The 13282-nt window shown below is 43.1% G+C and overlaps 1 protein-coding gene across 2 annotated transcripts in view; it reads right to left on the bottom strand.

Moving 5' to 3' along the window:
• The window catches only part of LOC146179681 (putative lysosomal cobalamin transporter), a 35142-nt gene extending 24315 nt beyond the window's left edge, over positions 1 to 10827 (bottom strand). Inside the window, exons 1-4 of one of the 2 annotated variants that reach the window (XR_014700753.1) lie at positions 10316 to 10827; positions 6957 to 7197; positions 4875 to 4978; positions 2115 to 2182 (exon numbers count right to left, since the gene is read on the bottom strand). Coding sequence is in view for 1 of the 2 variants with exons in the window: in XM_084579313.1 (XP_084435439.1) it covers positions 2115 to 2182; positions 4875 to 4978; positions 6957 to 7197; positions 10316 to 10375 (473 nt within the window). In the remaining variant the exon portion in view is untranslated. The remainder of the gene's footprint in view (positions 1 to 2114; positions 2183 to 4874; positions 4979 to 6956; positions 7198 to 10315) is intronic. The other variant, XM_084579313.1, reaches the window with a different exon arrangement.
• Between the last annotated feature and the right edge of the window lie 2455 nt (positions 10828 to 13282).

Below are 13282 nucleotides of genomic sequence, written 5' to 3'. Positions count from 1 at the left end.
AAGACCCTTCGATATGCAGATGATTACTTGGCAATTTTTCAGGTGCTTGACTTTACACATGGGTAATCAGGAAATCATTAATTTATTCAAGCAAAATGGGAGGGGCTGAAATTCCCAAGGATGGCAGAATACAATTCTTGGACCTTGGATCTATGTCTGCGTGCTCATATGATAATTTGTGTTGATAATTTAAAACCGAGAACTGTAAAATCTTTACATGTCAGGCCACTTCAAGCTGGTTAAGGACGTTATAGTAGTGGCATGCGTTCCGGTCAGTGTAGTATAAATCGTGTGCTCACAAGATTTCCGTTAGTTGGACGGGGCAAGTCACTAGAATGGAAAAGAGCGGCTATCCTTACCACATTATTGCCAGAGTGTGAAAAAATAAAGAAGATACTAAAATGGGCATAAAAAAGATGATTAATCCCAATGATTATAAGAAGGTAGCAGTTCTGCGATATGTTCACACAGTGTCACATGGTTTAAAGATCATAGGCAGCAAAAAGGTTGTTTTCTCAGCACCTATAGTACTGAGTAATATCTGTGCCCAGCAGCAGAGATCTGAGGCTGTGTCATGAGGTGAATATGGTGGTTATCACGCTAAGCATTGCCCTAAGTTCCTTTTGTGCAAAGTTAGCACTGTGTATAAGACGCTGCTCTCTTGCAGTGATGTATATATTGGCCAGATTGGGCTACGCATCAACAAAAGACTTCAAGCTCCGCCGCGGTGGCACAGAGGTTTAGATGCCCGACTACTGTGTTGGAGTAGCTGGGTTCGAACCTGACCGCCGGTGGCTGCATTTCGGTGGAGACGAAACGGAGAGCTGTCCGTGTGCTGTGCGATGTCAGTGCACGTTAAAGATCCCCAGGTGGTCGAAATTTCCGGAGCCCTCCACTATGGCGTCTCTCATAGCCTGAGTTGCTTTGGGATGTTAAACTGCATAAATCAAACCAACCAACCAAAAGACTTCCAAGAACATTTGAATACTTATGACAATGGTTATTTTGCTTCATCGATCGATCTTGATAAGCACCGTCGTTCGTGTGGATGTAATCCTGCTTTTGAGAGCACAGTTATCCTTTTTAGTTGTGAAGATAAACTAGCAAGAGAAATTATGGAGGCTTTTTTTCATAGAGTTTTATGGTGATACTATATCCACTCACCCCCTTCTCCCAGTGCAGGGTATGACAAACCGGTTTCTTTTACCAGTTAACCTCCTTGCCTTTCCTCCTCCTCCTCCTGCGTCAGTCGTCAGTCTGCTGTGGTTTCGCAAGAAGGGATTGGACTATTTAAGGACAGCTTAGGTTGGCTAATATATCGAAGATATGAATTCGATGCATGTTCCCTTTGCACAGCGTTGCTGTGGACACACGAGTGTTGGTGCTTCGGACACGTGCGTGGATGCTAGTTTGCAGCGTGTATGCTAGTTGTTTTTATTTTTGCCTTGTATAATTCTTTATTTTTATTGTTTCTACAATTTTTAATTAATTTTTTATTTCTGTCATTGGTTGTGGCATTAGCGTTTTTTCTGGTTATCTACATTTTTTTGCTCCGTGGAGTTAAGAAGAAGTGTAAGTGAGCGCTTTTCTCTGTGTCCATGTTTATGAGTTTATGTTAGCTATGTATTCACACCAACTTTTCCAAATGTCTGCACTGAACATTGTTACAAAAAAGCTACTTTAAATTAAGACAGAGGCCTTATAGGCTAGAAACGGCCAAAAAATAAAATAGAGACAACAATGCCAATGTCCATTTTCACAACCACACAACACCATCAGTTCCAAAGGATGATCACGGAGTCCTTTTCATTACTGGCATTGTAAGAGATTGAATTTAGTATTGGGGCCACAAAGCACTGAATGATTGATTGTTAACAGAAGAAAAAAAAAAAAAAAAGATACGGATGGTGCGGTCCTGGGTAATGACTTTGACATGCACTGGTACCTCTGTGCCTGTCATCATGACTCTCTTGCTCTGCTTCCACTTGAAGCAAGTTATAGCCCCTGGTTCTGATTTCTTATGATGCCTTAGTCGGATCTGTTGAAAACACTGCACCAGGAGTGCACCAGGGCTGCACCAGGCACAGCTGGACATTCTGGTGGGGGTAACTTACCCAAGAGCGAGCAGCAGGCCACTAGAAACCATGATGAGGCCGGCATACTTAATGGCTGTCGTCACCCTCTGCGAAAGTTGCATTCAAACACTATCAGAAAGGTAGTTAGGAAAGCACTGCTTTCACACTGTTACTGGACTATAGATGCAAACAAAGAAGGCTGTTTGCTTTCCTTTAGTGCTCCTAAAATGAAACGTACATAACCTCTCACTCAAATTTAATTACTGCTCAGCACAAATATGCAGACCTTATACTTGACACGTCTGCGAAAGCCACGCTTCAATGAAGACATGACGTAAAAAATTCGCATGTACCACTAACACTTTGCTGCAGTGACATGTACCACTAACGCTTTGCTGCAGTGACATGTACCACTAACACATTGCTGCAGTGACATAAAACTATCTACAATGAAAACCATGGTATAGAGGTGGTGGTAACTATGATAGGACTGTCCACATTATAAGTATCGCAATGTACTAGTTGCACAGGCAACAGAGGCCCGAGATGCACCACTTGCCAAATCAGCTTCTGAGTCAAAATTAGATGCAATTATTATTTTAGAGTGTAGCGTGCCTACACCTGTGTTCTTCAGAGTTCAGCTGCCAAGCAGTTATGGCAAGTAAGCTTGTAAAGACGTTCAGCATCAGCACATAGATGATGTAGATTACGCTAGTCCAATAGGTACCAACACTTCTGAACTCGTATCCGATGCCTTGTTTAAAAACTCTTCTAATTTCTTACCTGAAATATTAACGTGTGTTAAGTTTTGGGTCATTACATTTCATTCTGCAAGATTTCTCAGACAGCAGTAATTGATGTTCTGAATGCTGTTTGCAGTAATTTTTTTTTCACTGGATGTGGCTGGCGGCGAGTCAGGGCGTGTTACCCGAATCCCGGTGAAGTAGGGAAACAAAAGAAAAAATATGCTGACAAAAATTTCTGCACATTACAGGAACAGTGCAACATGCAACATCTGTACCACCAGAAAACATACTTTCCTTAGTTAAACCGATACTTCAGATGGGGAAGCAGGCTGAAGGGCAAGAAGTCTGATATGCTTATGACTGGCCGACACACAATCGTTAGGTTGAACTGTTTGGCTGTAGCTGGAAAGACATCACAGTAAGTTTGTGGAACTGTCCTGGTTCAAATTCATATCGAATTTCGCGATTTAAAACTAAAGTTATTAAAAACAAAATTTGTTGGTTAGAGTAGCTAGTTACCATTAAGTATGTATTGATGAACACATTCCTAGAATTAAACTACAAAATTAAATAATTTATTTCATTCATCAAAAAGTTGTTCATAAACTACATGAACTGAGTGCGGGTCATAGTCGGTAATTGCAAATGTTTTGGCAATATAGCCCGCCAACGACTGCATAGCTATTCACTAGCTATGCACTATGCATAGCTATCCATAGTGCTCTTGGTAGTAATACTGTCACTAGTACAACTGATGGCAACTGATGGTAATACTAATGATGGCACTATTGGTAGTAAAATTTGTCAATTGCGTTATTAACAGTAATACTAACGATAGTTTGTTGATAACAATACTTCAATAATTTATCAATACCGGAACTACCTATAGTCTTTTAACATTGTCGATAGTTGTGCATCACTACTTTTCTCACTAGTATTCCAGATGGTAAAAATGGATTTGAGGACATTCACAGCAGCTTTTTACTTGTGACCCAGGCATTACTTTCTGGTGCTGACATACACAGATTTTCCTGACCGCAGGCGGCTGCGTTTCAATGTAGGAGAAATGGAGAGGTACCTGTGTGCTATGGGATGTCAGCAACACGATCCCTAGGTGGTCGCAATTACTCCTCAGTTCTTCACTACAGCTCCTCTTTCACTCCTACCTTCCTTTCTTCCATTAGGTGCGGTTCAGGTTTCCACAGAACAAGTGTGACAAATAGTGTGCCTTTCCTTTCCTTTGAACCAATTATTATTTTAAAACTAGTTTTAATTTCTCTTCTTTGTCAATACACTGCACATTATATCTTTTGCTGCAGCCCATCCAGGCCGCAAAAACAAGCCCAGGACACCGTGTTCTGAACTAATCGTGCATTAAACCAACGGTATTTCAATGCACCACTGTCTACATGTGCCTTTTATCTTGAACCACCTGTTAAAATGTAATTGATACATACATAAGCATTTATCATCCTTTCATCCAATAAATAATGTCTTACACTTATGAAACAAAGAAATGAGCATGTACAAATATTGGCAGTGAAATAAGCTTGGCTCACTTCATCCTCATCGGGTGCTTTCATTTAACATGTCCACTTTGTGGGCAGTGCCATCTATCGGTGGCTGTGCCACACACTGCGGCCTCTCCGAGGCTGTGGAATATACATAACCCCATTTATACCGGTGATTTCGCCAGCAACAATGGCTCAGAGTTGAGCTAAATCTTAAACAAGCACAGCTTCACATGCCAATATCAAATAAAAGGATCGTTTTCTTCTGCTCCCCTTTGACGCCTGTCAGATCCAAATTAATCTTATTTCACACAGATACAGATAGAGTGGTTGCAGGAAGAGCTGCAGCTCAGCAGCTTGATGAATCTATAGTTCAGATAATCTAATAATCAGGTTCCTCTGGACGTTTTTTGAACTACATGTTGTCCTTTGAAACCCAGTGACAAAACGTGGAAAACAGTTCTCATTACCAGCCGGTAAAGTCAGGAGCTTACGAGAAACCTAACCAGCAATACCTAAAAATAAACGGGCTGGATGCTCACCATCCAAAACATGGCGTTGTCCTCCAAATTGTCCTCAGACTCGAGAAACATGAAGGCGAAGGGTAGCACCACCACCACAAGAAACACCAACAGCATGTACAGCACTGCAAGAAATAGTTGAACGCCACGATCAATCAATCAATAAATCAATTAATCAATCAATCGATCAAAATCTGTATATTTAGGTTATTTATTCATTAATCAATATCTTAAATATACAGCCTGATGACTCATCTGATAGACATTTATCAGCTCGTAAAGGTTCGATGACTGGAAGGCTTCCTTTGCACCAAAGGTGCCCTATTGGAGACAGCCTTGCGACAATTCATGATACCAGGACTGAGGGATTATGACTTGAAGTTCTACGTACAGAAACTTACACAATTATAAGTTTAGGCACTTGACGTTATTGCGAAGGTAAAGAAATGAAACAACAAAAAACAACATGGAACTGGCTAACAAATAGGAAGACTGCTTACTTGCATAGCTGAAGAGGCATTACATCTGATTTTAGCCTAGAACACTTTTTCAGGCTCTGGGCCCGGTTTTAAAGGCCTAGCAGCCCAGTCCACATTACATAGCATCCAGCGACACTCAATTTACCAGGCAATTGGTCAACTACACGTGTGGCACGCGTTCCAAATATTGTCAAGATAGACAACCCTCTTTATCCCTGCAGGTTCTTTATTAACAAATATCACATATATTCTGTGAAGCCATTAATGCAAGTTTAAAGCACAAACACAAAGTGTTTTGGGAAGTCACACTGAAGGCAATTGCGTGCACTCCCGCAGAATATAATCTGCAGTTTCTTGCCTCCTAGGTACCACATATCTTAGACGCCGATTATACCGTCTGCATAGAAACCTTAAGGGGTGAAATGTCAGTAGCTGACAATTGCAATTTATGTGTGTGTTGCACGCGACCAGCTGCAGCAGAAGCAGAGCAGTTAGAAGCGATTTTAAGGTGCGGTGGGAAGTGCAAACAGACTTCTTTGGGAAGGTCGTAAGAAGTGCGTGCACTTCCCTCAAGATTGGCCGTGGTTGGCATGGTCTTTCCGTTTCCTCTTTATGCTCGCAGCAGTGGTCTGCACCTCATGCACTGCTCTACTTTCGCAGAGAGAATAAAACAGTAAAACGGCACAGGTGTCTCATCTTTCCTCGGGTCATTGAACTGCATTGTGCTCCACAGACCCTGAATTCCACTGAATTTTCAGATCTCATTTCTCCAGCCAACAATCAGTCACCCACAGCTACATTTTAATTCCCTTTTGTGGGTCAAGCCACATCAAACTAAACCTACCATGCCATAGAGCAAATGCAACTTGTCACCAGGTATCTCTACCAGCCTGGAAATATCTGCTGAACTAGAGCATAATGGATTTCAATGGTGCATGGGCAGCTTTGGCCAAAGACTGCCATGGCCAAAGACTGCCATGGCCAAAGACTGCCATGGCACAAGGAGTTTTCGTCTACACATGATAGAAACAAAGATCCATTTTCCGAGCATTTCTCCCCAAATAAATCGAACACCAGGCCAGAAGAAAAATGTGTACCTAGTGAAAATCTGGTTCTAGTGGCACCGGAGATTGAACCCCTCGCCTCGTACATACGAGGCAGGTGGTCAAATCACCAGGCAACCTGAAGTTCAGAAACTTGTAACTTGTTTCATTCCCGAAAATGCCTACGCCTGAGTAACAGCTTCCAGTAAATAATTTTTTTTTTTTTTTTTGGGAAAAGAAATAATTGGCATGACCTCAAATAGTTCAAATATGCTGCCTCACCATGGTGATGCAATGGTTAGGGCGCTTGACTACTGTGCCCAAGGATGCGGGATCGAATCCCGACCGCGGCGGCCGCTTTTCGATGGAGGTGAAACGCAGGTGCCCGTGTGCTGTGCAATGTCAGTGCACGCTAAAGAACCCCAGGTGGTCGAAGTTACTCCGGAGGCCTCCACTACGGCATCTCTCGTAGCCTGAGTCGCTTTGGGGTGTTAACCCCCGCAAACCAAACCATCAAATATGCTGCTGAAAGAACTGCCCTTTAGAAGTTTTGCATGCTTAGCAACAAGAGATCAACGAACCGTGGTAGGTGAGCTGAACCTGGGACCGCACCATCAGTCGCTCGGATGCGTTAGCCGCCCAGGGCAGAAAGGTCCCATCACTGCCCTTCATAGCAGACACCAAGGAAACATCGGCCAGCAGAAGCACGACGGTAGCCAGGCTGACCACCAGGGTGACCGTACCGCACACCAGAGCTACGGGCTTCCGCTCATTGACAAAGCTCAGCATCCACAGGCACGTCAGTGACATCAACAGACAGAACTGCATGTGCATGTGAGATTTGTGTACGGGATACTACGTGATCTGACATAGTACAAATGAAAGCTCCAAACAGAACAAATTCGTTTTGCTCTCCCTTTTTCTACCATTTGCTCATGAGACACATTAAAGTGGAAAGCAAAAATTAATAGCAAAACTTCAAGCTGGGCCTGTTGGTTCACAGTTTACCAGTATATATTTGTAGTGCTAAAGGATGACATAGGGGGAATGAAAGAGTTTGGGAGCACAAAAAGCCGCTAAAAACTGGCACCAGCTCCAACCTTCCTTTACACTGTAGGAAATGCAGTGATGGGAGAGATGTGACCGTGCGACAGCTTATTGAATCCTATCACATCGAAAAAAAAATGGGTCTGGGTGTGTGAGCTTGGCTACAATGATGCTACACAAGAATGAATATGCCTTTCTTGATAGATTCGGAAGATTGTAGCATGTGACAAAAAAAAAAAAAAGAAAGTAATCTGCTGCCTATATATCTCATGTGTTTTCTTGCAATAAAGTATTGTTGAAGGTGTAGCGTCGTCCTGTGCTTCTCTCCTCCCTGTGTCATCCTTTAGCGCTACAAATATCCAGTTAAAGAAATGATTAGCAAATATCCAGTTAAAGAAATGATTAGCATGAATGACTGATCACCAGATTAGAGAGTAATGGAATGGTAACATGTGGCGATGGATGGCAACAACTGATCTTTAATCAAAGGCACAAGGACTGTAAAGGCAAAAGGAAGAGAGAGAGAGGGCGAGGGGGGATAACACGAAACACAAACAGTCATGATGAACTAGATGAAATTAAAGCGTGATGAAATGTGGATGAAACAGCGGTGACGAAATAACACACACACAAGAAAAAAAAGTTAGGGTGCTGAAAACTTAAACTGTTCGAAAAACTTTATCTCTATTTCGGTGAGAACTACAGAGGTGGTGCTGATGCAGGATTCCCCACAGCCATTAATTGCCACTGCTTCCAGAACTTCTTTTGTTAACTGCATGCTCCCTCTGGCCAAGAAGGACGATAGTTAACACAGGAAGTGCTGAAAGCAGTGGCAATTAATGACTATGGGGAATCCTGCATCAGCACCGCCTCTGTGGCGCTCACCAAAATAAAGTTTCTCAAACAGTTTTATAAATTTTCAGCGCCCTAATTTCCATTTTCTTTTTGTTATTTCGTCACCGCTGTTTCATCCTGTTTCATCACGCTTTGGTTTCATCTAGTTCATCATGACTGCTTGTGTTTTATCACCCCTAGCTCTCTCTTTCTCCCGTTTGCCTTTATATATTCCTTGTGCCTTTGATTAAAGATCAGTTGCTAGTTCAGCCTCGCGTCGTCTTGTCTTCCTTGTGCATTTTTTTCCTGTTAAGCTGTAATTCCACATTAATATGCGCCAACTAGCTCAGATTCAGATCATCCTAGTCATTATTGAAAGCCAAACAGTACTACTCACCGTGCTCCTGCCTAGTCCCCTTCTTGAGAGCTAAGTATTATAAAGGGGCTCTCAGCAGACATGCAAGATGGTTCCTTTGTAAAAAAATCAACTTTCTGCTGCTAGCAGCCAAAAAATTCTCAAGTTTCTTACACTTCATCATCATCATCAGCCTAACTATACCCACTGCAGGGCGAAGGCCTCTCCCATATTTCTCCAATTAACCCGGTTCTGTACTAGCTGCATCCACTTAACCCCTGCGAACTTCTTAACCTCATCCACCCACCTAACTTTCTGCTGCCCCCTGCTACGCTTTCCTTCCCTTGGAATCCAGTTTGTTACCCTAAGTGACCATCGGTTGTCCTCTCTTCGCACTACATGTCCTGCCCATGCCCATATCTTCTTCTTAATTTCCACTAGAATGTCAGTAACTTGAGTTATTTCTCTGACCCACTCTGCATGCTTCCTATCTCTTAATGTACCCCTATCATTTTTCGTTCCATAGCCTTCTGCATTGTCCTCAACTTAAGTATAGAACCCTCTTGGTTAGCCTCCCCATTTCAGCCCCATAGGTGAGTACAGGTAACATGCAACTGTTGTATACTTTCCTCTTGAGCGATACCGGTAAGCTGCTAGTCATAATCTGCGAGTGCTTGCCAAATGCGCTCCATCCCAATCTTATTCTTCTTGTTATTTCCTTTTCATGGTTCGGATCTGCGGTTACTACCTGTCCTAAGTAGACATATTCGCTTACTACTTCCAGTGCTTCACTACCTAACGTAACGCTACCTTACACTTCACCTTGAGATTGTCAGCAATTTTGATTTAGGCATGCATGTTTATAAAGACACACAGGCCCGTAAAAGAGGGTATCGAGAAAACTCTAGCAGAGGAAGGACTTGGACCTACGTTTGCACAGCTCTTACATTTAGTATCAATGAAGTCCTCACATGTGAGCAGCATATTTTGATCAACACTGACCAACCAAACTTTAGGTTAAGTCAAAGATGAAATATGGAGTTTGACATTATTCAAATGCAATCACTTTAGGTCCTTACAGCTTAAAATGAAGTGCTGGATTTTTTATTATTATTATTATTTTTTTTTAAGGCTATAAACAAAGCATATGAGCTTAGCAAGCTCATATTCTATCCTATATATTGCCATCTTACTGAAGAGTATGATCGAGTGGTCACGTACCAGACCAAAGGCAGTAAATAATATTGCCCAAACAAAACAGAATTCAATCTTTTTAGCTATACCAGCACAAAACAATCCTATGGGCTTCAGTTAAGAAAGTACAAGATAAATTTGTTCCTCAAAACTTTATCCACAATTTGGTACTTCTACAGTTTCCAGAAAAATTAATACTATGGACTCCTTACTGAAAGGGCGATTTCTAGTCAATAATCCAGCTGGAATTGAAGCTAATGTAACACTGTTTTAAAAACAGATATATTTACAAATCAAATCTGAAAATTTAAACTATGATTTCTCCATGCAATGATTTCTCAACACTAGCAAAATTTCAATACACTGTATTCCATAATGACAGAGAAGCTGTGTCTATTTCGATTAAGTGATGCCATGAACGAAAACCATGCTTCAACGCCTTTTTTTTTTTTTTCTTTTCTTTTACGCTCTTTCGTTAATTATTAACAATGTGAGATAGCGATCACTCACCAGACAGGCGGCGCCGAACGGCGACCATGCCGCCAAGAGGACATCGTTAGGAATCGCCATAGGGCCCCTTCAACTAAATTAACAAACCAAGAAGACTGCAGACACTTGGTAGTTCTAGTTCTAGTCGGTCATTCGCTGACAGCACCCGTGTCAACACTAACTACGTAGTGACACGGGCTGGTGTCATGCTAGACCGCTCAGAACTGCACGGCAAGAACCAATGCAAGTACACAGGCGAAGGAAACGAGGTGAGAGGAGCTCCATCGGAGTACTTTGAGCTATTAGAAACTTCCGCTCCTCCCGCCGCACGCCGGCATTCGCCCGCGAGCTGCATCGTCCGCACGAAGCACCTACGGCTGGTCACGTGGTAAGAGAAATCGCATATCAGAAAGAGAGAGAGAGAAGAGAGGTGTTTCGCGCTGCTGTCAGTGCTGCTAGTGCTGCTGCAGCATGTCTCTTCGTCACAGCTTGACGAGAGGGACGTATGGCAGACGGCGGTACCTATTACATTCCACCCCCCCTCCCTTCACGACGGCAATGTCGGCACGAAGGCATCGCCTTGCAGGAAATCCGTGAGGAGGATGCGGAGGCGCGGAACACGCCCCCGTCCGAGGTAACCCGAGCAGGCTGCCTCTGAGAAACGCGCGGGCGCGTACGTGTAGCAGGGACCGAAAGCATGCAGGCGACTGCTGACTGCGTGGTGGATATACGCGTGCTCAAAACGGAATAATCATTCCTTCTGGGCCCTTAGCAGTTTTTTTTTCTTTTTTCTTTTTGAAGTTCATTTCACTGCATTTAACCTGCAGTAAACATACGTCGACATTTAATGAAAGTAACAAGCAGTTAATTGTGGCAAACTTCGAATGCTTCCAGCTGTTTAATTCAGCGAGCACTTATAGAAATATCTAAAAATATTCACTGTTAAACAGTTAAGGTCACCCTAAATGTTCCCGCCTAACCGTTCACATTGTGCAAGCTCAAATTTCGCGCAGAGTTGCATTTATTGGTAATTTTTTACTGAAGCGGCGGATCAACCGCAAAAAAAAAAAAAAAAAAAAAAAAAAACGATGGCAGCGAGAATACAAACATTAAACGAAATCAAGGCATCGCATGCACCGATACGCGCGATCAATTAGGTCGCAAGTTTACGGTAGGCCGTCTCGCGCCCACAGAAAAATTGAGCCAAGCGCAGGTTGCTTATTTTCTAATTAAACAATTGGTTCCTCATACGGCCGCCAGATGACCCTACGAGTACAGCTGCTGGGAGAATTTGATTCATTGTCAATGCAGACGATGAGGGTTTTAACAATTATTTCTGACCGCATTAAGCATGTAACCCACCTAAACATTGCATAATACAAAAGTAACCATTCGGCGCCATCTCTTCACGAAATTTGAGGCTGAACAACCGAGACATTTTTTGGTCTTGAACTGCGACGTCACATATCAGTAGCAAGTAGGAAAAAAATTGCCGTGGTTTAGCTCTGGTTAAACCTGCAAAGAATAATTAGTTCGCAGGAAGGGAAAGGCGCAATATCTGTCACACTTGCTCTGTGGACACCTGAACCGCGCCGTAGGGGAAGTGATGAAGGTGGGAGTGAAGGTGGAAAGAGAGAAAGGGGAGCCGTAGTGGAGGGCTACGGAGTAATTTCGACCACCTGGGAATCTTTAACGTGCACCGACATCGCACAGCACACGGACGCCACTTCGTTTCGCTTCCATCGAAACGCAGCCGCCGTGGTCGGATTCGAACCCGGGAACCCCGGACAGTAGTCGGGCATCTTACCACTGCACCACCCCGGCGGGGAAGCAGAAGCTTCATTTGCATGGCTTCACCTGTGGACGAGTTTGTGATTAAACCATCTTCCACCGTGGATTAAACACACGGTTAAGCACTGGTTCAAATGGTAATTTCGTCTTTATTTAAGTCAATGAATATGCTGTGATGGTCCATGAAGTAGTGAGACTTAGTTTCTATTTTGTTCATCTGCATTGCAGAGTTGACGGTGTTGCGTTGGAGCTCTTTCTTCCACCGTGCTGGCGCCCCGTTGGGTTGTCACATTTGGTTGGCATTGGTAAAACTCCAAGTCAAACCTCTCTTCTACCACTGGCACGAAGGATGTTTCACACTTTGGGTCTTTGTTGTCACCCACGGCGACTGCGAGTTCTTTCTTTTGACAAGTTTTTGTGGAAAGGAAGGCGCAGTATACTTAGGGCAGACACCCCGGAATCGTGGACTCCCACAGTTCTTTAGAAATTAAGGTCACTTGAAGGACAAATTTAATGCCATGCGAAGACCGGTTCTACCTAACGTAGTGAACATTTAGCTTAAAATGTAGTTTATAAGGAAGAAAATGCGCAATATCTATCAAGGTCCTTGAAGGTGAAAACCGGCAACACACTGAAGGCTCGAACTACAGGCCTGCATGCTGTAGTGAAGCTTCCACTTAAAAATAAAAACCAAGAGCACTGCAGATATCTGTAGTGGAGAAATGCGAAAGCCTGAGCGTTGCTGCTGCACACGGTAAAATCGCGTGTGCCTTGTCGAACACAACCAACGTCCCATTGAACGCATCAAATTAAAGTTCACCAGCGTTCTACAATTGGTTTACAGGAAAGGAAAGGCGCATTATCTGTCACTTGGCTCGCCAACGCGAGATTTTCACTATGAGCCTAGAAAGGCTTCCGCCTTAATTGGTTCACAGCCTGGAAGGGAAAGGTGCAGTATGGGTCACACTTGTTTCTGTGGACCCTGAAGTCTTTTTGGGGACCATTGAATACACATGCCAGCGACTAGATTTTTGCGTAATGGGGCTAGTAAAGTTCTCGCTTTAAAAATAATAAATATGGGAACAAACTCCACCGCAGCGGATGTAATTTACTGCAAGAACTTGTCAGATTATATAACTGACTGCAGATAAAAACAGTTGGGTGGTTATGTATAGTGCCAAAAGAGAGTTAAAAACC

Source organism: Amblyomma maculatum, chromosome 9 (assembly GCF_055883805.1).
Source record: "Amblyomma maculatum isolate TAMU_Amacu chromosome 9, ASM5588380v1, whole genome shotgun sequence".
In the NCBI taxonomy this organism is placed as follows: Eukaryota; Metazoa; Arthropoda; class Arachnida; order Ixodida; family Ixodidae; genus Amblyomma; species Amblyomma maculatum.
This window is presented reverse-complemented; position numbering and strand designations above follow the sequence as displayed.